We start from the raw sequence: 24,836 nt of genomic DNA on the forward strand, positions 1-24,836 counted from the left end.
GCTCACTGCGGCTGCTGTCCGCTTACGCTGGCTGCTGGTTACACACGGTAGCCCATGGCAACCCATCTCCACAGGGGCTGCGACGGGCGACGGCGACTCACAGCAGCCCAGCTCCAGGTTGAGCTGTTGTTTAGTATCTCAGCTGCAGAGGGCAGTGTCACTGGCCCTCACATGTGGGATCCTAACCGGGGCCCTCTGGCGTCCCAAGCCAGCTCCCAACCGTCGCGCCACTCGGCCGGCCCCACAACTAAATTATTTACATTTGTTCTAACAATAATGATATTTCATGATTTTAAGTGTTGGGAGATTATTAAGGAAAAAAACTTTTTTTTTCTTATATCCAAGTCCTGACAGAATGCCAAATGAAACTGAATACAACTTGATCTCACAGTGTCGATTTTTCTGATTCTAATTTAGTTTTCTACTAGATACCAAATACGTTCAGATTATAAGGTCATCCTATTTAGTCGAGGATGATAATATCTTAAATTGTTTTTACAACTAGCGTGGTGGGATCACCTTGACTTTTATACAAAAATTTTTTTAAAAAATGTATAAGCCAAATGCATTTGGATAAATGACTTCTGAAATCTCCTTAGCAATACTGTTTTCTTCATTTTGCTCTTGCACATGAACTCATTCACACCTGCAACAATGATATAGTTCACTAACTTTATATAATCTATGTAATTATATACACATATAATATAATATGTACATATAGAAATATGTACTTAAAATTTTGGCCAATTGTACTAAAATATAGTTGTTATTTGTTATCCATATTATATATTATTTAGCAAAATGTCAACATCTGTAACATTCTTTTTCCCAAATTTCTAATTCCTAAGATATCAAATAGAATCAGATAAATGTGAAATAAGCATTGTAATAAGCTAAATATGAGCTAGGAAATTGCTGATATGAAACATATTTAGTTCAGTAAAGCCAGAGAGATTATATAGAGATATCTTTTTAAAAAAATTCTATACCTTTGTTGATTGTTATAGAAAGGTAGTTTTACAAAATGGATCCAGTGCTAGTTACATTATAAATATAGGATAAACCAAAAAAATCAAAGAGTAGTTTTAGGACTCTCTTAAATTTTGACAGTACAAAATGAGTATAACAGTACATTATGGTAGGCTGGGCAGGGCCAACATAAAGGGGGCGGGGCCACTGTGCTAGTGCTTCTGGTCGGTGCCAACACCTTAAATTTATAGAATAATGTAAAGAGCAAGTAACTTTACCTCACTCTTTTCCACAATAAATCAGGAAATTAAATAGAGTATGTATGAATATGATCATCCCAATTTTGCAGGGAGAAAATGAAAATACAGAAATATTGGTTTTTAAAAACCTTCTATGCAGTAAAATTACACTTTATTTTTTTCATTTCATTAAAAAAATTATATAGCATTCTCCTATATATCACTATAAATAACAACATGGAGGTATAAAGTTTGTGAATTCTGACCTTGAAATAATGTAGTCAATAAATATTCTGAAATTATCTTTAAAGTGTATAGATTATATCATAGTATCAGTAGGTTAATACTGTATTAAAATATGACCATAATGTTGCATGTCATACCGTATTTCCCCATGTATAAGGCGCACCTTAATTTTGGGGCCTGAAATTTGAAATAAAATGTATTACATAAAGTTACTGAACTCAAGTTTTATTCATCATAAAATTCATACAACTCCTCATCACTGTCAAAACAACTCTCAACCATTATCTTGTCCTCATCTGTGTCTGATGACGAGTCACTGTCTTCATATATTGCCTCATCCTTAGCGGGAAATGCAAGTAAAAAAAATCTACAACCACTGTATAAGACTCACCCAGTTTTTAGACCCCAAATTTTTTGACAAAGGGTGCATCTTATATGTGGGAAAATACTGTAACTTATGGTAAACTACATATTGGATAGTATTACTTTTATAAATATGTTTCTCAGCTGTAAATAGCCAGTCTACTTTAATAATTATACAATACACATTTAAAGTGAAATATCAAATTTATGTTTTTGCTTTCTTTCTAAAAAAATAATAAAACTTTAATACCTGAAGGGTGAAATACTTTTTCAGTTTGGTCCTCAAAATAATGGGAATATTCCAGGGTGTATGGGTATAAGATGATTTATGGAAAAGCAGGAAAGCAAAATCCCATTTTTGAGAATCTGCTGTGTTTCAGTCACTACTCCTCTTCCACACATTTTTCTTCCGGTCATCATAAATTCACGGTCAGACCTGCCCCCTGCCTAGCATGCTCCCCTTTGTCTGGCTAACACTAGTTCTTCAAGGTTCAACTCAGTAGCCCCGTCCTCTGAAAAACTTTTCTGGACTTCTCGTTGCCCCCTATCTGCATGAGCTGCATCTTTATTGTGCTACCAGATTGCTTTCAGCTGACTTCTTAAAGGATAGCCACACTCTTTATGTTTCCTTTCTTTCCTGCTAGACTTTGGAGTCACCATAATAAACAGCTATGTGTGTAATCACTGTATTAACAGAACCCAATATGTTGTAGCTCTGGTGAAAATGTGCAGAATGATAAATGAGAATAGGATGAATTGGATAGTGTGAAATCTCAGTAGCTTCTCCAGGAATAAAGATTCTTGCAGGAGTTTCAATGTACACATTACCATAAAAAACATGCAGAACGTTATCATAGTTTACTTACATCATAACCAATTTTTTCTATTTTGAAAACTGGGAAAGAAGAAAAGTATTGAGCCTCATTCTACAGTAGTTATGTTCACCTAAAGTCTAAGTATTTAATACTTTATCAGGAAAAAAAATGACACCCACAAAGAAATTTCTACTTCAAAATGGAATGTTGTTTGAAGCAATATTCTAACATGTAACTTGAATTTAATTCTAGGGCTTCTTTTTATTTATGTGTTCAAAACCTTATACTTATCACGTAAAGATGAAGCAATGTGATATATATCATAAGTCATGTTTTAGATATAAGTACATATGTAATCACAGGTAAAATAATTGTTTATAGTCAATTATATAGTCCACTTGAGAAAAATTACAATTATTGCAAAGATGAGAGGAACAAAGTAAACGATTTACAAGGAAATATATAAATAGAGTACTTGGTTCAATTGTGAAAAAGAGACATGTCTGCCAACCTTTCTGAGATACATGTCTTTTAACCTCAGTGTAATATTTGACAGTGTTACCTATCACTTTCTTGAAGTTAGCATCTTTCTTCACTTGAGTTTACTAAAAACTACTGGTTTTCTTCCCACTTTTTTTTATTTTTTAAAGATGCTGTTTAGTATGCTTTTCCTTCTTGTCTAAATGGAGCTATTTTTTAAGAATCCGCCCTCTGCTCTTTTTTTTTTTTTTTAAGATTATATTGGGGAATTGGAGGAGGGGAACAGCATTGGGGAATCAGGGAAGGGGAACAGACAAGTTGCTGTCCTTTTGTTCTTCAGTCTAGTTGTGAAGGATGTCACTTCACTGGCCCATGTTGGTATCATTGAGCTTTTCCCAGGCGAGGCAGCCGCTCGCCTGCCATTGGGCAGTCGCTCAAAGCAGCCCACGGCAGCCCACGAAAACTCACGCCCACTGCTGGCCAGCNCTCCATAAGCATCTATATTTTGTATTTTTCTATGTAGTAAACTTAGTAATTAATAAAAATGCATTTAGTGTATACATATATATATATATATATATAAATTATAATACATTATATTATGTATAGTGTACATTCCTTTCTAATTGTTTCATTATCTGTCTTTATCAATATTTCAAAGACAAAACCATACCCATATGATACTTAACCTTAAGGTGAATATGAATAGTCATTGCTTTCACAATCATAACCCTTACAGAAAGAGTTAATGCTATGTCTGGAAAATATCTTCAGCTAGTAAAAGTCATATAAGGCAGTGATATACTATTCATTGAATTCTTATATAATTTAAGGAATCTTGTTTTATTTATCTCAAGATTGCTACTGGACTAGAAACATTATAATATTTAATGGTGTAGCTATTGAGGAAAGATGCAGATAATAGTTTTGGACCTAGAAATATAATACTTCTTAATTCATGAATACATTGATACGAAAATCTTTGGGATTCTTTTTGATAAAGAATGCAAAAAAAATTGGGAAACACCGATGGTTTAAACCCACTTTTATTTTTTAAAAGTTTTTCCCAAATGGTTTTTAAACCAATTTTTTCTAATAATTTTATTTGTATTTAACGATGATATAATGGCAATGACCTTTATTATCCAAAATGAACATTCTTGAAAATTCATTTTTACTTGTGTTGATTAATTTTGCTTTTATCATTTCCACTTTTGATTTTACACATCTCTGCCTTTTTCTATCTTCTCTTTCAATAAACAAAATTTAAATTTATATGCATAGAGAAATATAAAACTTCTGGTGTTACTATAGTGCAAAGTCAAAGGAATTAGGTTCACCTTGTAATCTATTCAAAATGCGAATCAGTTATGCAACCAAGAGACCAAGTAAAGCAATAACATGTTTAAAATTATTACAAAATAGCAGTAATTATTAGAATTAACTGAATATGGATGGAAATTTAAGCAAAACATGAATTTGAAATAGTCAATGAGACTCTCAGGGCAAGACCCTTTTTCTCTTAGATTGACTTTGCCTTGAGACCTTAGTAGTGTGTTGGTTATCACTGCTTGTATGTTTATCAAGCAGTATGTTAAATCAGGAGAATGAAGTGTTTTATGTGACATAATCAATTAAATAGACAATGCCTTTTATCCTCTTACCTAAATAAACTTCAAATGTATGAAAGTAATGAGCATGCTACTTTGAAATAATCATTATGTTTATTTCCTCAACACATTTACCTCTTAACAAGAGCTGCGTACCATTGTGGTGTCATATGCTATAAGTAACAAGAAATAACAACTGTAAAAATAATTTGTCCCCAAACTCACATCAAATAATTATACTTTTATAATTGACAAGAATTTCCAATGGAATACAAACTGTATTCCTGGTATGTTAAAATTTTCCTAACTTATTTATTTTAGGACATGCCCTGATGGGAACTCTTAACACACACCTGCATTTGATTTTTAGAATCCGTTTGACAAAACGGCACAGTGATGCAGCTATTTGTGTCTGTTTTTGTTTTTAAAAATCTCAGACCCTGAATGAAAATATGCTAAGATTTGGCTCAATGAAGTAATGGTTTTTAAAACCACAGCACAGATTAAAATTGATTTTCTGTAGATAATATGAATGTATCTCTCCAGGGGCTAGTCAACATAAGGGCTGGAGCTTTTAGTATTTCACATAGAGGATCAAATCGGTTTCTTTCTTAAGACTTTTATATAAAGTTATTATATAAAGAAGCCACAATTCACTTCAGAGCTGCTTAAGAAGGAAATTAAGAAGGAAATTGGTATTGGATGATCATACGCACAAAAAGCAAATGAATCCATAATGCATACTAATGTTTTATAGACAGCATTTTACTGAAGTTAAATTGACTTTTGTCTCTTTTAGATCAGCAGATAAGAATTATGATGGCTTACAGATTTCATAACAGTCATTATTAAGCAACATTTTTTATATCGCTAAAGAAATGGGAAGCTGAAGTAAGAAATAAAGCATACATCTCTGATAATATTCTAGAATAATAGTGATTTTTATCTCTAAATAATTTAAGTCATGCAACTGGAAAGTGATCCAGTATGAAAAGCAATTTGAAATTCAACTTCGCAGAAGACGAAGCAACATATGAATGCAATATTATTTTGTATGACCCTTCACCTGTGTACTTTACAGAACAAATACTAATTAAATTGTAACAATTAGGAGATACATGTTAGCCTTTATTTCTTACATGATAATATATAATGTAAGAAAAGGCACAACATAAATCAATAAGGAAAGAATTCTGTATTATTATTATTACTATTATTATTAATCTAACATTATGTTTCCCATGTGATCATTTGTGTGTTATGAGAGAGTAGCTTATAGTCTTTAGCTTGCAAAAGAATTAGCCAATAGTTTATTAAAAAGGCAAATTCTCCTTCTCCTACCCAAGGATCCGACTAGACAAGTTTTGGTATAGTTCCCAGGAATTTGCATGTCTGAGCACCACCTCAGTTGATTTGGCACAGGTGGCCCATGGATAACACTAAGGAGCAGAGAAAACTGCCTTAGTCAGCAGTTCAGAAAACTCTGGGGAGAAAGACACCAAACAATTTAAGCCTGTGAATGCTTTTTGCTCAATCACATGAGAAATGTGATTATTAAAAATGAAATTATTTTTTAATCCTAAAACAGATAGAGAAGTATGTATAGGTGATTCTTGAAACCTCTCAATGTACTCTGTAAAGTTCTACTGTAGTAGTTAAGTGTTTTACGTTTAACCCAAGTTAAGAGATAAGAGATTATATAGGCTAAATCCTAAAAAAAAAAAAAAAATTGATTAATTGTTGTTAAGTGAAAAATTACTATGAAATTTATTAGTTTTTTAATAAGTATATGATGGGAATACTAATTTTGAATGCACCAAGCTAAAAAATTGTTATATTTGGGACATATACAAATTTTTCACACAAAAAAATGTATATATTCCCAAGACCATCTTTAATATTAAATATTTATTTTCTGTTTCTTTTTTATGGTGAGGAAAGCGAATTGTTTATTGTTAAGGATTTTTCATGTATATTTTTTTATTTCAAATAGTATTTTTTGCAGTCTTCATTAAAAATCAGTTTTGTTGATTTAAAAAACAGTGATGCACCTTCTTCGTATATAAAAAACCAACTACAAATTCTCAAATTTTAATTTTGGTAAATGCACCAAAACAGATACATTATATTGTAGTTAATCTGTCCAATTCTATTTTATTTGCAGATCCAAGAATGGCTTTGTTTAAATTGCCAAACCCAGAGAGCGATATCAGGACAACTTGGAGACATGGGCAAAATGCCACCTACATCATCAGGACCAAAAGCCTCTCCGATGCCTGTCCCAACAGAACAACCAGCTCAGAAGGCAGCAATGCCTCCTCCAGTAAAAGTGAAAAAGAAGGAACAAGAAGTAAAAACAGAAGCTGACAAAATCATTCCAGAAAAAGTAAAAGAAACACCTTTAATTGAAAAAATGCCCCCCAAGGCAACCACAGATCAAAAACAAGAAGAGAGTAAACAAGCGAAAGACAAAGCTTTAGCCCCTCAAGAAAAAAAGCCACCCCCTGAAGACACAAAAACATTTTCAGAAGAAAAAAAGCCAACCAGTAAAGAAATAAAGCCAGTTCCTGAAGAAAAAAAGGCAGTTCCTGAAGAAAAAAAGCCTGCTTCTGAAGAAAAAAAGCCACTTCCTGAAGAAAAAAAGCTACCTCTTGAAAAAAAGTCAACTCCTAAAGACAAAAAACCAACCCCTGAAGACAAAAAATTACCCCCAGGAGCAAAACCATCAGCTCCAGAGGAGGAACTTAAAACTCAAGTACAAATTGCTGAAGAAAAGCCTGAAGGCAGAGAGGCTCCACAGGCCGAGCAAGAAAAGAAGCAACCACAGACCCAGGTGGAAGATAAACCATCTGGGACCCCTCCGAGTTTGCCTGAGGAAGATGATAGGACAACTCAAAAAGGAAAAGATCAGCCACAGGCAGCAGTATGCACAGCAAAGCCCGATCAGGTGGAACCTGGGAAAGAGAAAATAGTAAGTTATGTTTTCCTAACTTTGCACAGTCTAATGTATGTCATTTACTAATTTTTACCTATGTGCAGGAAGTGCTTAATGGTAATTATATAACTGAAATCCTTTAATTAGTGGCATTTAAAAAAAACAAACACCACAATTAAGGGTGACCAGTTAGCTCAGTTTATTAGAGTGTGGTGCTGATAACACCAAGGTTGCTAGTTTGATCCCCACATAGGCCACTGTGAGCTGTGCCCTCCTTAAAAGAGTCAACTATGCGATTGTAGCATGAAAGCAATATGTAACCAATGACCATGGCTATCCCCCAACAAAATTAAAAACCAAAAAAAAAGAAAACGAAGTAATGATTGTTTGCTAAAATGAAGAACTTTGGTTTCTTGACAGCTTAATCTAATTTAAATAAAACATTGATATAAAATTTATTTTTCTAGCTCTATGCTGATCAAATAATTCATCAAAATCCTATGGAATGATAAAGAAGAGTTTCTTATAATTTTAAAATATTTTTTTTCTCCACTATGAACATAAAATCAGTATCCCCCTTTACCATAAAATAATTGGTGTCTTTAAATATCTATTCTCTTATCCACTTGGTTAAATAAGAGTCAAGTTTTGTGGGGGTTTTTTCTCATTTGAAAGCCTTTTAAGATTTGGTCAGCCATAAAATAATTATATAATTGTGATTGAAAAAAAATGTAGAAAAATTTAAGACATTTGTTTTAAAACGTTTGTTTTAGTATTTAGCATGATTTTAAATAATATATTTGGAGTTTTGTGCAATGTGTTTAATATCGAAGGGTTATTTTATAAGCCAAGCATATTCTGCAATAATATATATCTTTTTCTTTTTCTTTAGTAAAACTTTTTTAAGAGTGTTCCTTCTCAACCAATATTTGCACAGGCAATAATATCATTTTTAGAGGAATTCTGGTTTTTCAGAGCTATTAGAGATCTGGTTGAATAATTTTAATTCACAAATGACAGCAATGACTTTCAGGAAAATGAAATGATTTATGAGAAAAGTTATCATTAGAACTCTAATTAGAACCTATAGTCCATCCAGACTCTGGTTTAGTTGCCTTTTTATTTACAGTTTTTAACACATGGTTTCTAACCCATCTCTGGTATATGATGCATAACTCATTAAATAAATCCTGACCTCCCTTTGTTATATTAATGAGTTTATCTGAGTCAGAGAAAGCAGATACCTATATAGTCTCCACGCTAATGGCTGGACCCAGCCACAACCACCGTCACCACCACCCATTGCTTCTCCTAGCTAACCACTTTTCAAAACTTGATGCTTTTTATGGCATTTCCCTTTGTGAAACTACCCTTGGCTTTCATGACCTTTCCCTTTTTGTTCTCTTTTTGTCTTTCTGTTTGCCCCTTATGAGTTCTACCTTGATTATCTCTATTGCTTTCACTTTCCCAGTCTCCATACAATAAGGTTTTCCTTGTTCTTCTTTGAGTTCTACCTTCTTTCCTCTTAGAGGAGCCACATGAACAACTCCTAAATTTACTTGTGTACCTTCTGCCTCTCCTTTGATTGTCAGACCTGCATTTTCAAATACTCAGTAGATCAGCGGTTCTCAACCTTCCTAATGCCGTGATCCCTTAATACAGTTCCTCATGTTGTGGTGACCCCCAACCATAAAATTATTTTCGTTGCTACTCTATAACTGTAATTTTGCTACTGTTATGANTTTTAGTGACCTTACTCTCTCTTCCTGCTACCCTCTATATAAAGACAGAGAGAAAACGAGAGAGAGCACAAGTGAGCACGAAAGAAAGAGAGCCAATGGCAAAAAGGAAAGAAAAAAGATATAATGGGGGAATGAACCCTAATTCTTATCCATGCAAATAAATATATATATAATATTTTGCATAAGTATGTATATTTATTTGCATGTATCTATTTCTAAAAGGAAAGTAAGCCTCTGCTTTTTTTCAAGTTCTGTCAAAATTGTGTTAATATAATAATTCAGAGGTATTAATTCATGTATGTATTATTTATGTAATGGTGTTTAAAACATCAAACACTCTGAGATTACTTTCTTAGTTTAGGGACATATGCATGAATTGTGATAAGAAAGGGACTAGAAAAATTATCCTGGTTTTAGTCCAAGAAAAATGGACCCAAAAATAATGTCAACTAGGAATATGCAATAATCTAAATATACTTTTAATCCATGGTACAATATAGACATTATTTTAGTTGGTATGTTGCTATTATGGAAATGTCTGTTAATGTAATTTACATTATATAAAAACTTACATTTAGAACTTCAACTGCGTGAAATAGTCTTCATGTGGGTATATAGGGGTGTCAGTGTCTTACAGAAATAAGCATACTCATAAAAGAAGAGATGAGGAGGGACAGAAACCACTGATCAATTTAGATCTAGGAATGACAACTCCAGTACAAGGTCCTAACAGTATCAATAGTCTATTAGGTTTTGTTATTGATCCCAACCCTTCACACTCAGTAATTCCTTGAAAATTAGTATTTAAATTATCTTTTTGCTTTTTCTTGGTTTTCATTTGAATATTTATGTTCTAATGCATTCTAACATAATTAATTCTTAAGTCTGCATATGAAGTAAATGATGATGAACCCCAATCATTCAATTATTTATTTTGGATATGAGTTATTCTTGTTTCAATGATTGTAAAAGGAGCAAAAATACTAAGGAAGCTATACATTCTACTCAAAAAGAGTATAATAAGAAAAGGACCTGACACGCCTCTCATTCGTTTTTAGGAGGGACAGAGTAAGAATAGAAGTATCACAAATATGTCATTGCAAACACTTGCAAAGTGGAGTCTAATGAATGATCACAGATTTCTAATATCCTTATCATGTAGTCTGAACAACTGGTTGTGTAACCTGAAAAAAGAGTATGTCAACTGAATTCAATCCTTTTCTGTTTTACAGATGACAAAGGATAATAAATTTAGATATTTAATAAGCAAAAAATCTGATTTTCAGGATGAGAAATTAAATGGTAATGTAAGAGTGCATGGGCCTTCAATAAATAGAATACCCTAATGCCACGACTATAGGTGACATTGATATAATTGACAAGTTGCCAGTAACATTGCCCTCCAATTTTTGGATCTGTCAATAAGTAAAATAGTGATTTCTAAGCAGATTATTGGTGTAATTGTTTCTCTGCTTAAAAATAACATTCTTAAGGATAAGCAAATAGAAAATTAAAAATTTATTTATTTTCTTTTTAATCAAAAGCTTGATAAGTACACAGGGAACTCAATGGAATTATTATAACAATCCCCTTGATTCCTTGGTTTTCCTTTAAAGAATTTTAAGTAGGGGCCATCTAGCTTGTGCTTAAATACTTCTATTGATAGAAACTATATGAGCTTCCCAGTCAGTCCAGTTGGTCTTTTAATGAACATTCATGTTAAAATGCTATTAAGATTTTTCAAACACAAATATGAATGCTTGTGTAGGTTTTGCAGCCATCACTTCCCCACCACTTTAAGTCTAATGGCAAACTTTCAACCTGCTGTAGTGCTTCTTATCACGCTTCAGAAAAGATACTTAAGAAAATAAATAGGCATGTCTGAAGCTCTGAGATTTTGCTTAATGGTATTGTTGCTATAGTTACAGTTGAAATGTTATATAAAGCAAATTGCTTATTGATAGAAAATGCTGAGTAGCACAGCAGCATCCTTTTTTTGGGGGTTTTTATTGCCTTCATTTCCTACTCTCCTCTTAAGATTAATGGATTTTTGGAGCATTGTTTCATTTGGAACAAGTCCTGATGATTTGATGTTAAAATAAGTGCATTTTCTGAACATGTACTAGCTGATAGTTGAATATGTTCTAGTATGTTGTGATAAAGTGGAGTTATTTTTTTATAAACTATTTATCAGAATTTTCCCTATTTGGTGATGAATTCTGATATCCTGGTTAGTAATGTTAAACATCGAATAAAAATGTGATTCATCTCATAGTATAGTCTTTAATTATGTATTTAATACATTTAATAATATAGATGAAATATAAACTTTTATTATGTCTTATACTATTAGGTGAAAAGATATTTATACTGAAAATAAAATGTACTTTAAAAAACAGAAAAACAAATGGAAATGTTTTGAAAGCACCCATAATTATAATTAGTATGTTTTGTTTTTAAAGATTTTATTGGAGAATTGGGGGAAGGGAACAGTGCTGGGGAATCGGGAGAAGGGGAACAGACAAGTTGCTGTGCTTTTGTTCTTCAGTCTAGTTGTGGAGGACGTTGCTTCACTGGCTCTTGTTGGTATTATCATTGTGCTCTTCCCAAGTGAGGCAAATCATCGCTGGCCTCTGGACAGCTGCTCATGGCAGCTCTTGGCAGCTCACACCAGCTGCCTGCCACTCACGCTGGCTGCCAGCCACACACGGTAGCTTATGGCAGCCCACTGGAGCAGAGGCTGCAGCCTACACTGTCACAGGCAACTCACAGCAGCCCAGCTCCAGGTTAAGCTGTTGTTCACCATCTTANGCGAAGTTTTTAATTAAAAACATCCAGTAAAGGGAATATATGTCTAGTGGTTCATAAGCTCACATCTAAGTTTGGCACAGATATGTTTTGTTGGGTCTCTAATATTTAAAAAAAAAATGAAGTTAACCAAGTATAGGTGAGTCAGGCACTCTCTGGTTTCTCACAGTTTCTACATCTAGCTGTGGTCTTACACATTATATTTATCATTACCATCAATACTTGCAAACAGAACCATAGCTTAGAATTGAGAAGATGCTTTGATTTTGAAAGATATAAATGAAATATTATATCCTATAATTATGAGTCTAAAATCATAGAGAATCAAAACTGCAGAGAAATTTAGAGGTCATCTTTCAAAATAGTCAATAGCAAACAATATATTGTTTAGGGATCCAAACATATAGGGTAAAAATATGCACTCAAATGTCATACTTATAGACACGGAAGTTAGGATAATAGTTGATTCAAAGGAGTGAGTTTGAAAGAAGTTTCAAATATAATGATAATATTTAATTCATTTAATTGGATGAATGGTTCACTGGTGTTCACTGTGATGTTATCCTTATGACCTACACATATTTTACAGATGACTTTTGTACCTAGGAATGTTAACTGAAAAGAATAACAAAGGGAAAAAATGTTAGCAAAAAAAATTATATAGTTAATATATAAAAGTAAACAATATGTAAAAAGTACATACATTATATTAAAACCCTAACAAAAACAAAGACCTAACAACAGAAAACTTGAAAGAGTGCCTGTTCTGAGAGAGTACAGGCTATTCCCAAGTGTCCTTGGTTGCCTCTAATCATATTGACAGTGTTCTACTTCTCAAATGGATAGTGCATACATGGATGTTCAACATTCTTTTTTCTTTTTTCTTTTTTTATTACTATTTCGTGGATGGTGTAGAGGCCTGACCATTGCACTGTACATCTGAAGCTGCCATTGAATAATATTATATGTCAACTATAATTTAATACATATCTAGTCATGGGATGTGGAGTAGAGTGTAGGAATGGAGTCAATGGAATGGATGTTCACCTTTTGAAAAAAAAATGTTATTGTATACGTGTATGTGTCACAAATTATTTTTGATGACCAGCTTTAATATTTTGCCATGGTTAAAAAGATACCCAAACCTTTCAATGGCACATTGATGCATGTCACCCTGACTTGAACAAGAGAGTCCCTATTTCTCTTGAAATTCAGCCCAGTTTCTTTGCCATGCTACTTAAGATCCGAAACAGCCTATTAGATGTACTTTTTGCACACATACCAGCACTAATGGATAAAAGTGTCAAATATCATCACCCCTAAAGAACACTTGACGCAGCCTAGCTGTATCACTTAGACCTAAAATAGAGAAGCAAAATCATGAGGTGCAGAGCGTACATAATGAAGGATTTGTTATAAGGATTTGACCTGACACCACTGTGGGAGCTAGATAAGTGATCACGGAAAGGCTACTGGAGCTTGAAGTCTGAAGGGTGGGCAGGCGGAGGAAAGGAAGATGAATTTAAAGTAGGGAAGAGCAACGATAAGCTGGAGCCCATGAGGACAGGCCAGAGCAGAATGCCCATCTGCTCTCATTGCCTCCGACCTGAACGCTGATGCTAAAGCTGAAGAAGAATCCAGAGGAAACTAGAGCAGCTGTATGCCTGCCCGATGTCCCAAGTCCAATAGTAAATGGCAACATGGGTGAGCTACAACAGAGCCTGGTGACTCTTCCTCAATTTCCTGAGCATACAAAAAGCCATCTTGGGGCAGTCCGATGGCTCCGTTGGTTAGAGCATGTGCTCTTAACAACCAGGTTGCTGCTTCGACTCCCTCATGGGATGGTGGGCTGCTCAACTAGATTGAAAATGGCGACAGGACTTGGAGCTGAGGTGCGTCCTCCAGAACTAAGATTGAAAGACAACAACTTGACTTGGAGTTGATGGGTACTGGGCAAAATACACTGTTCCCCAATAAAGTAAAAAAAAAAAAAAAAAGCCATGTGGGTGCTGCTTTGCTTCTGGCTCCAAATCTCACACAAAGTGTCTTTAGTGCCACACTATCCTGGAAAACATTTAAGGAAGGGAATTTGGGAAACATAGTTCAACCTAGACAAATATACGCCTTGCAAAATCAACACACTAATTCTTCCCTGCAAAGAGTATGCCACTGCGTAGGTGTACATTGTAGGGGGCTTAACATCCAGCCAACTTCCCTGACCATCTTGCATGCATCATTCACCATCCAGCCTGACCAGTGTAACCCTCCTCCCTATGCATTTCTGGCTCCCTACTCTGTGACATTATTCTGCCTTTGAATATAATATCAACAATAATGATTAAATTTAAAAGTTGGAATTGGTTTTTACTTAGCCTATAAAATGTTCTACAAATTTTATTCACCTATACTGTGCTTTAAATAATCTGTCTTCCAAATGCATGTAGCTTTGTAATCTTAACAAACATAAAATTCCTCTGTGATAAAGTGTATTATAATCTTTAAAATAAATCTTGTTTTAAAAGTCACTTATTACCTGTAGTGCTGACAAATCAATGACAAAGACTGAAAAAGTATTTTTTGCTTTGATGCAATTATTTGCACATGCAAAATAAATATACACCTCTTGTAATAGAGATATAAAATATAACTATAAAATCAGAGGGATGGGAACTGATCATATAAAAATTGAACTTGGTATCCATATAACATCGATTACATATTTTTTTAACTGTTGGTTATTTTTTATGCTGAACTCATGTAAATAACTATCAGCCTAAAATGTAGTTTACTTGAAAAATTAATCACAAATAGAAATGCCACGAATCCACGAATAAGACTTCCCATTGAGCTTTGTGTTTGTGCTAGAACAGTTAGCTAAAGTCAACACAGTATGTATGATTACCCANAGCTATGACCTCATCTGAGATCTGCTACTTACTAACTTTAGATATTGAGCTGGATGTTACTTTTTAGTTTCTGTGCTTCAGTTTTCATCTCTACCTATGTGAAACATAAGTATAGAAACTCTCTCCCAGGATTGTTATGAGAATTAAATGAGATAAGCATATTCACCATCCCCCAGAACCTTTTCCGCCACCACTTTAAGTCATCAGGTTCCTGATAAATTAGGACCGTTTTTCTTGTCAATGTCAGTTCACTCACTCAGTCTTCTCTTGCCCCTCTAGTCATCTATGTTTGTAACCTCTGCAATGCAGTATCATTCCTCCAGGGTAAACTTGTCCTCTTCAAATAGCAGTAGCCTAGGGAGGAAGTTACATGCTAAATGGAAATCAGCTATCTGTTAAAAATGGCAAATCCATTTTATAGTTCTACTTTTCAACCAAGTGCACTGTGCACACTCAAAGGTTGTGAAAGCAGTTTTGACTTTTCTAGGGTACATTTCTTTAACGAATTCCTTTGAAGATGACAGATTCTATCATGCTACTTTCTTACAGCGTGGTGACTACAGTTAATAATACAGTATTGCATATTTGAATGTTGCTAAGAACAGATCTCAAAAGTTCTCATCACAAGAAAAAAATTTTGTAGCTATGTAAAGTGACAGGTGATAACTAGACTCATTGTTGTGATCATTTTGCAATGTATACAAATATGGAATCATGTTGCATATCTGAAGCTAGTATAATGTCATTTGTCAATTATACCTTGACAAAAAAGAAATCAAAAGAAATCAGGCCACTTTCTGACTCAAAAATATTCCTTTGACTAAGCTGAGTATTTCATGCAGCAAGGCTCCAGCCAACTTCCCCCCCATAGCAATTCTGACCTTGTGTATTTAAGGGTTTTCAGAACACCACATGTTCCTGACAGCACCACTCCTACACTGGCCCAGACTAGGCATTCCACTGTGTTTCTGGCAAGACCCTCCCCTTTTCTCTCTCTGCTCTTGCCCTTTACCCCTGACTCTTTCCAGGTTTCATGGTCTCACTGTCTAGGAAACACTGAGAAGATTTGAAGATTTGAGGAGATGGGGAGTGTGGGAGTCTAGGTAACAAAGGTTGACTGGGGTTGTTGGACTTCTTGAGGTGACTAAGGTATACAGACTGGACTAAGTTCTGGGGTTCATTCCAGTGATCTTTCTAGTTGATGGTTGTTGTGAGGCTGTGAGGCCTGGGATCTGGCTGTTAGGACTTGTCAGTAAATATCTCCTGTTCTTTAGCAGCCAAAGAAATCAATTGAACTTGTACCCTTTATTCAAAGTCTGGCCTATGTGGACTGGTATTTACTTTCTGTTATCATGTATCCATTAAATGATGCTGTAGTTCTAGAATTGCTAGTTTTTTCATTGCCAGGATAATGGTAATGTTTTTGCTGCCAAATATTTAATAATACCATTGCCATTTTGACTTTCTCTATTATCCAGTCTTTCAACCTCAATCTCTCATCACTACATCCCATCCTATTGGCTCTAGGAGCAGAGACAAATAGCACAGGTGAAGATAAAACTACTTATAGTACCTATTCTTCTTTCATTTGTAACCAATGAGTCTTCAGCCTTACATGGACTGCATTTACCTGATTTGCCAGCAATATAATGCCTGCAAATACATAATGCTGAGCAAAAGATTGAACTTGGATAGTCTTGAATGTATAATATACATTATTGGCATACTTCTGCGTGCTAGATAATAAAGCAAATGAATAGTATTTTTTTATGGAATTAAACAAGCTACTTTACACTACTCCCCATTCCCTTGGACTAGCATTCTGACTTACGTTTTTATTGCTATGTTTAGAATATTCCTATAATAGAGGGATCATTAGATAAATTAAAATATATCCACTAATTGGTTATTGCATCATCATTAAAAATCACATTCTTAAAAAATATATAATAGCATCAGAATATTCAATATAATGATCAATGATAGTTTCAAATTTTTCAAAAATCTACCATCAATAGGTAGTCCTTCTTAAAATATGTGTGTATATGTGTATATATATTCATATATGTTTTTAAAAAAATACAAATGGCGTTCATGTTCAATATATAAACCTTTGATCCTAAAGTCTATGAGTGGCTACAGAACAAAAAACTTGAGGAAATTACTAGCTTTAAAACAGATGCCTATAATCATGCCATAACTAGGGAACTAAGTCCTTCATAAATGTTTACTTAAATTTGAATTTTTTCTTTATCCCTACTAATTTCACCCTAGACTCTATAATAGAGCATTATCATCCACATATGAATTGTACATTGTATTTGTTATTTGTGGTGCTTTCTGCTTTTTTCTAATATCTCAGTCCAAGAAAGTTGCTTATTTTGTGTGTGGTGTAGTGCGTACATGTAATGTGTGTGTGTGTGTGTGTCTGTGTGTGGGGGGAGGGGGTAGTGTGTCCTTTCCTTGGAACTTTGGTCCGTTTTTCTGTATTCCAAATCCAGCTGGTTTGTCATGGCCGATTATAAATTCCCCTCCACTTAGATTACCCTGATTTTGGCCAATTTAGTTGCTTCCTTTCTAATCCTAATTTTACCATTCTTACCTTAATCATGTCATTTGACTGAATATTAATTCATATTATATTACATTATATGTATTATGTTTGATATTACTTATGTGTAATATATGTGAATATATATANTATAACTGTAATTTTGCTACTGTTATGAATCGTAATGTAAATATCTTTCTGTTTTCCGATGGTCTTAGGCGACCCCTGTGAAAGGGTCCTTCGACCCCCAAAGGGGTCGCGACCCACAGGTTGAGAACTGCTGCAGTAGATGGTTTCCACTTGAAACCTCACTGTAAGCTGGATCTCAGTATGTCAGAATCCAGTCCACGCTCTATAGAAGCAGTTTCTCCTTCTGACCTTCTGTTTTTGATAATGGCACTACCATTCTCTGCCTGTAGTCTCCTGGTCACTAATCTTCTGAGTAATCTAAGTTTCTTCTTACCCGTTCTTTCCTCTCCAAATCTAGTTTATCACTCCTTATTAGCTCTTATTCCTAAGGACAGGATCCTTCTTATTGCCTTCATGACCTTTCACCAATGATTTGAGTAATCCTATCACGGGTCACTGTGCCTTCTCTTTCTCCCTTCTCCAGTCTATAGTTGTCCGATTTATTTTACAGGGTTCAGATAACTTAAGTCCATCATTCAGGTATTTCTAACTATTCTGTATTGCTTATAAAATATAATATAAACAATACATTTCAAATATTTTGTTAATGCACTACTTTTTATGTTATTTTACAGCTATCACTCCTATTATCATTACTTTCTATTTTATTTTACAACCTCAGTGTATATATACTTATTTATTTTGAAATTAAATGTATGCACTAATTTACTATGTTATTTATAATATAAAATATTCACAAAATATAAAATAAAAATGAGTGAAATAAACTAAACTTATTATTTTATTATATTTATTTAAATATAGACACATTTGATCACCTTAAAATGTGATTAATGATAGTGTTTTATAGAAAGCAGTAATTGTGCTTCAATATTTTTGAAAATCTTGGTCTGAAATTTTATTATAGAGTTATTGAAATTGAACTTCTAAGTTAGGCTTATTTTTATATTTTGACATTTAATGACTATCCATAACAAAAAATATAACCCACAAGGATATACTGGAAATGCAAGAAGTGGGTCAAAGATAGTATTTGTCATATCTTGCTACCTGTTTTCTAAATTTGGAATTGAAAACAAATTTTTTCTTAATTGTTAAAATTCCATAAATAAATGTTAACCTTTCTTGAAACCAATCATTCTTGCTAACTATCAGAAAAAGTATTTTTAAGTTTTTGTCGTTGTTGTTTTTAACAAATAGCTTTAAAACCCAGGTTTTCATCTGGAAAGTTATTTAAAGAAATACAATATTTGATTTGAAGTTTTTTAAATGAGCAGATATGACAGCTTTTAAAAGTGACATGTCATTCTACATAGCATAATCACATGATAATTTTCAAATATCTGTCTTCAAAGGACTGTTCCACATCATAATTTTCTTGAAGAGGCAACTCGTGTTTATTTTTTCCTTAATACCGAAATGGTAGCATATTGCCGATAACCAGGATTTACTTTCTTCCTAAATATCTAATAATTAGTATATTACTGATAACCACTTGTCATCACTGAAAAGTTGAACAACTTTGGAATTTTTCTACTGTTGTTAAGAAAGAATTAAGTCGTCACATTCTACAACTTTTTAAATTAATTTCCCATAAGATAATCAGTAAACATCTGTGGTGAAAATAAATTCATAGTTATTCTATATCTCAGTACAAAATTTTAAAGATATTCTTCAAATTATAAAGGTCTCATTAGTATGCAACGTGTACATCTGTAAAATCTTGAGGCACTGTCCAGTTCTGGCTTACTTGTAACAGATAACAATCAACGCATTTCATATGTACTGCTATATCTGCAACCTTACCCTTTTAAAAAAAATAATTCCAATCACAAAAGCCACTCCTCAGTATTTAATATACAGTTTTTTAATTAAAAATCATACATACACTATTAAACAACTGTCATTATTGCTTTTGTCTTGTAATGTTGCTGATAAAAAGCTTGTAGCAATATGAAGTGTAAGGTTTTTTATTAATGCATTTGTGTGTTTCTTATATAATTAGTATTATCTTTAACATATGCTTTTGTGTGTGTGTGTGTGAAAACCTTCTGTAAGAATATTTTGTTTACCACTTACCTATTATAGGAAAATTGGTTTAGTTGAAGCTAGGTAATATAAGCCACAAATCTGCCTAACTAAAAAATAAGCTTCAATATAAAGGTGAGCGAATGAAACAACTCACTCACTATAATTTCTTATAGTCTAACTTCTGTTTTCTCCCAGGATTCCTCACAGACCATGTGACCAACTAACATAAGAAATAAAGAAATACTAGCGTCAGTCTATTAAATATTAGTAAAATATCATTTCTATTTTAGATTGAAAATATAATTAAAATCTTAACGTTTACCTCTCACTGTCCATTAGATCATTTTGTACACCTCCCTGGGTTTCTGCACCCCATGGCCAGGGCTCCTGTCTAAATAGCTTAGCTTGGTTTTCTCAGCCCTCTGGAATATGGCTCCAGTATAACGTTAGAACAACCTAACACTCCCCAGAAGTAAGAAGTAGAAAACCAGCCAAATAAGCCTTTTTGTGATTCTTGAAGGCAGCTTGTGCTTTCTTCTTCTGAACAAGGTCTTGGCTCTTCTCTGTGCATTGACACTGCACCCTTACATCAACCCTGTCAGAAAAATCCCACCTTGACCTCAGGGATGCTCTACTCTCTCATGGCAGGCACTGCTGCTGCTGGCCCCCTATATTGATTAGTTTTAAATTAGTTTTTGTTGGGAGTCAAAATAATACTCTTCATTTACCTTTTACTATATTCTGGGCACTATGTTAAGTCCTTTTTCTATCATTTAAGCCACACAACTAGGTAAATATATTTCTTTTAAAGAGGAGGGAACTAAATTACTGTGTCCAAGATCACAAGGCTGGGAAACAGCAAAGCTACGATTATAGTCCCATTCTGATTATAAAGGCTGAGCTTTTAAACACTACATATAATACTTCTCTCCTGTGATTCGTTTAGCATACTGCCTTTTCATTATTATCATTATCATCGCCCTTAGCAGCTCCCACTATAATCCGAACCACCGTGTAATGTTCTACTTTGCTTATATATGTATATTGTTTTATTTATGCATTTCTCTCTCATGTGTCATTATTATTGTAGTATATCATTTGTATTTCTTTGTTGTCACATCATTTTCTCCACATTCATTCCTCTTTTTCAAAATGAGTTAAATGGAATTAAAATTTATTCTGAGATATAATAATAAATAATTTGAAAGATGCTTTCTCCTTTACTTTTTTAGTTCAATACCTTAAAATTGCATGCGGCTACAGAATTCTCTCTTTTTACTTAGATGCCTAAACAGAATACTGCTTGTGTGCATTTGGTACGTTAAGTGAAACACTATAGCTTTCTGGATAAAAAACGAAATTTGAACATCCTTTAGCATAAACTTTTATTTCTGGTTAAAATGACCTAGGGGTTAGTATTTAAGTCATATATAGCCATTGTATATAATGACAGCCTAATCATACAGGATGAAAAATAATGAGGTTTTCTGTCGGGAAAAGGACTCCCATGCAGGTGATACTCTCTGATTTTTTTCTCTCCTGGCCCAGTGAGTTTTATGGACTTAATCTTGTTTAGAGTGTTTAGAACACTCAGACTGACAATCCATTGTGATCCAAACATTCTATAACTGATGAACGATCCTTTGTTGTTTTACTTTGGCCCATTAAAATAAATAGCTTGGGGAAAATTAACCAAAAACTTATTGCATTTTTTTCTGTGTATAATATTATATTTAACCAATAATTCAGTTCTTACCCCCAATGATATTCTAAAAGCTTCCATGTAGCTTCAGTGTGGAGGCTAAAAGTTTCAGCATATGAGAAAGGGGCAGAACTAAGATTGGCAGTGAAGATGTGTCTTCACTACTAGAAAAAAACCTCGATATGACACCGTGGCAGGAGTTTCAAATGGGTCTCAATTTATCACTGCCTTTCTGTCTGGCCTCCAGATTAATGAATGGCAGTAGAATATTGGAAGGGACAGGAATTCTCCACTATCTGTTTTTTATTAACAAGTAAAAAAATATGAATCTTAGCTTCTGGAAATTTTGAATAATTGTTTCATATACATAGGCTAGGAAGGCTCAAGTAGCCGTAATTCTATACATGGGAAAAGCACAATACATAATAAAAATAAAAGTGTAATAAAAATAAAAGTACTCTAATGGTAAAGGTACTTAGAAAAATACAGGGAAAATGTGTTCCTCAGGAGTGCTGAAAAATAGCATTGCTTTTTGAAAAACAACTTAAATTATGGCTGTTCCCACTCACTGCCTCCATCTAAGATGACAAACAGAATTCTGATGCAGAGGGTAGATACCTGGAATTTTACTCTTACATATAATTTTGGAGGTCATTCTAGATGTATTTTGTAAAACATGCATTGGATAATTCCAACTCCTGTTCATCTATTCAAATAAAGAAAATAATACAAAATTCAGTGATATTTACACACATATGTATATGTGTTATACATATAACATGTAATTTAGAAAGAACCATTTGAATCTATTAATTTCATTAAATCTTAATAGGCTATTAAATCGCTTAATATTCTTCTCAAAAATAAGTACACAGCCATGCATGTGTGAAGCAACTGAGATAAACCACCCAAACTTTTATTTTGAGGGACTTAGAAATTTGAAAGACAATAAGCCCAATTATGTGTGCCTCCCTCACATAAATCCTTTGATAGTATTCCTCTAGAGTTACAGCATTTCAGACATCCATTTGAAGTTTGAATAATTAGAGAAACCAGAGCCAACTTACACACTGTTTTACATTCTTTTCAGTTTCATTTACTCTTTCATATGTGATCAAATTATTCCCTTGCTAAGCTGTGTTATTCATGAAGCAAGGAGTTGCCGTGTTAAATCTGCGTAGACCAGCTAACCTGCATGGGTACAAATTGCACTCACACTCACACCAGGTAGCTCACAAAGGAGCGTGGATAGCACAGAGGGATACATGGCTAGACAGATGAGTGCCTCAGTGTGCTGATCTCTGTATATGAAGGACAACCTTTTTATTTGTTTTAATTTGAGCAGCAGCAGGTGAAAAGATGAATGTGTAGATGCCTTAAATCAAAGAGGCAGTGGGCCTGGTTGGTGTATGATCTGATGATTAACAAGCTAACACTTGGCTTGTTAAGAAGCAGGTCACTCACCTCTGCCAGGGGACTTTACACCTATGATAGTGTGAAAAAATTTGATGTGATGACTTTTTTCAGTATATCATGGCACAAGTCGTACATGACCAACGGTTCCTTCTGAGCAGTTCAGCCAAGTGCCCTTTGGTAACTTAACCTGATTTCCCTACTAACCACTCCAAACATTTTATCTTCGACCCACAAGCCTATACAGCAAAATCTTTTTTGCCACCTTGTAATATGAAAAAGAAGAAATTTTAGGAGGAAAAATCATCACAGCAGCATCATAGGTTAATTATGATGGAATCTTGTGAGGGGTATGGAGGAAACAGACCAGGAGGAGAGTGGCAGGAGGGAGAAGTGGGTGGAACACAATCCTGAGGAAAGAAGGAAGGCGTGAACACATGGAAAAAGGCCACAAAAGGGGATCATAGAGTAGGTATTTTGTTATGTATGTATTAGTCTTCTGTCTAATGGATCTTAATTTCCTTTGGTCCTAATTTTTGTAAATGTCTGGTCCTAATTTTTGTAAAATGTCAGCAGAACCCACAGAACCCATTGTATAAAATTGTAATTTATCTTTTATTATATTCAACTAATTGTTATATATAACAATAGTATCATTTCTTCTATATATGCATAGTTTTGTTGCATTGTTATATTTATAATGTATGCAGACACAAAATAAAGAATACAAATAATGCCATCAAAATTTGATGATGAAAGATCATATTCTTGACCTTTTATTCACAAGGAGCTTAGATAGCCCACCCCTGTGGTTATGGTGTTTACTATAATTTAGTAAAGGAAGACAAGGAAAGACATAGAAAGCATATTGGACTCAAAAAATGCTCTCTGGCATTTAGTGGGATATGACACGTTGGAAATATCCTCCACTGTGACCATCCGGAAAGATGTTATTAAAAGACTTCTTACCTGTGCTTACCTCAATGTGTAGCTCTTAAGAGAAAGGAGCCTAAGTTACCTGGGTGCCCATTAGACCTACTAGTATAGTCTCACAACTTCAGATAAGTAACCCTTTCCTGCAAAAACACCTGAAATGGTCCAGGGAAATTAATTCTTGGTAAAGCAAAGAGGAGACGTTGCTTTTTGGACTAAAATTGTGAAGACTATATCAAACTTTTTAAATTGAGTCATGTAAATTCAGCAAAAGCATTTTACTGTATAATGTATTCAGGATCTATCGCTAATCATACATAATAAAGATAGATATTGAGATGAAAATGAATGTAAAATGGATACCAAAGCCAACAACATTTATATTTGAGAACTCTGTAGCTAAAAGGAGGAGGAGGAGGAGGAGGAAGGGGAGGGGGAGAGGGATGGGGAGGAGAGGGAGGAGGGGAAGGAGAAAAGGAAGGAAGGGAGAAAGAAAGGCACATGAGAATAAAGGAAGGCAGGATAGAAGGAAAAAAGAGGGTTTTGCATGTTGATTCTATGTTGTCCAATCTGACATCTGGTCCTGTGGGCTACAGATAGGTTAGAAGAGCCCATGCCCAGACACCCACTGAATATATTAAGGTGGTTAGTTCAAGATACTGACTTAGTGGAATCAAGATGACCTCATAGGCCATAGTCAGAAAGTGCATGTTCTCATGCAGTTCTTCATCTGACCTCTTCCTTTCATAAGGGTTGAGATTTTAAACGTGGAAACTAACTGGATCAGTTGGGTTTCATTTTGCTCATAGGTATTTTTAATTTGGATTAATGTAAAAAGTCCATAAGTTTAACATTTTATTTAAGACCTCGCTGATTCCTGGACCTAATTGTTGGCATGGCCTTATCACAGGAAAGCAGTAGGTCAAGCCGGTGATTTGTC

General features: G+C 34.1%; 1 protein-coding gene across 8 annotated transcripts in view; it reads left to right on the top strand.

Moving 5' to 3' along the window:
• Nucleotides 1-24,836, top strand: part of PCLO (piccolo presynaptic cytomatrix protein) — a 409,380-nt gene that overhangs the window by 163,676 nt on the left and 220,868 nt on the right. For all 8 annotated transcript variants that reach the window (XM_019660715.1, XM_019660716.1, XM_019660711.1 and 5 more), the window contains exon 4: nucleotides 6,890-7,696. In XM_019660715.1, coding sequence (XP_019516260.1) covers nucleotides 6,890-7,696 — 807 coding nt within the window. The remainder of the gene's footprint in view (nucleotides 1-6,889; nucleotides 7,697-24,836) is intronic.

The sequence above is a fragment of the Hipposideros armiger genome, unplaced genomic scaffold (assembly GCF_001890085.2).
Source record: "Hipposideros armiger isolate ML-2016 unplaced genomic scaffold, ASM189008v1 scaffold_326, whole genome shotgun sequence".
NCBI lineage: Eukaryota > Metazoa > Chordata > Mammalia > Chiroptera > Hipposideridae > Hipposideros > Hipposideros armiger.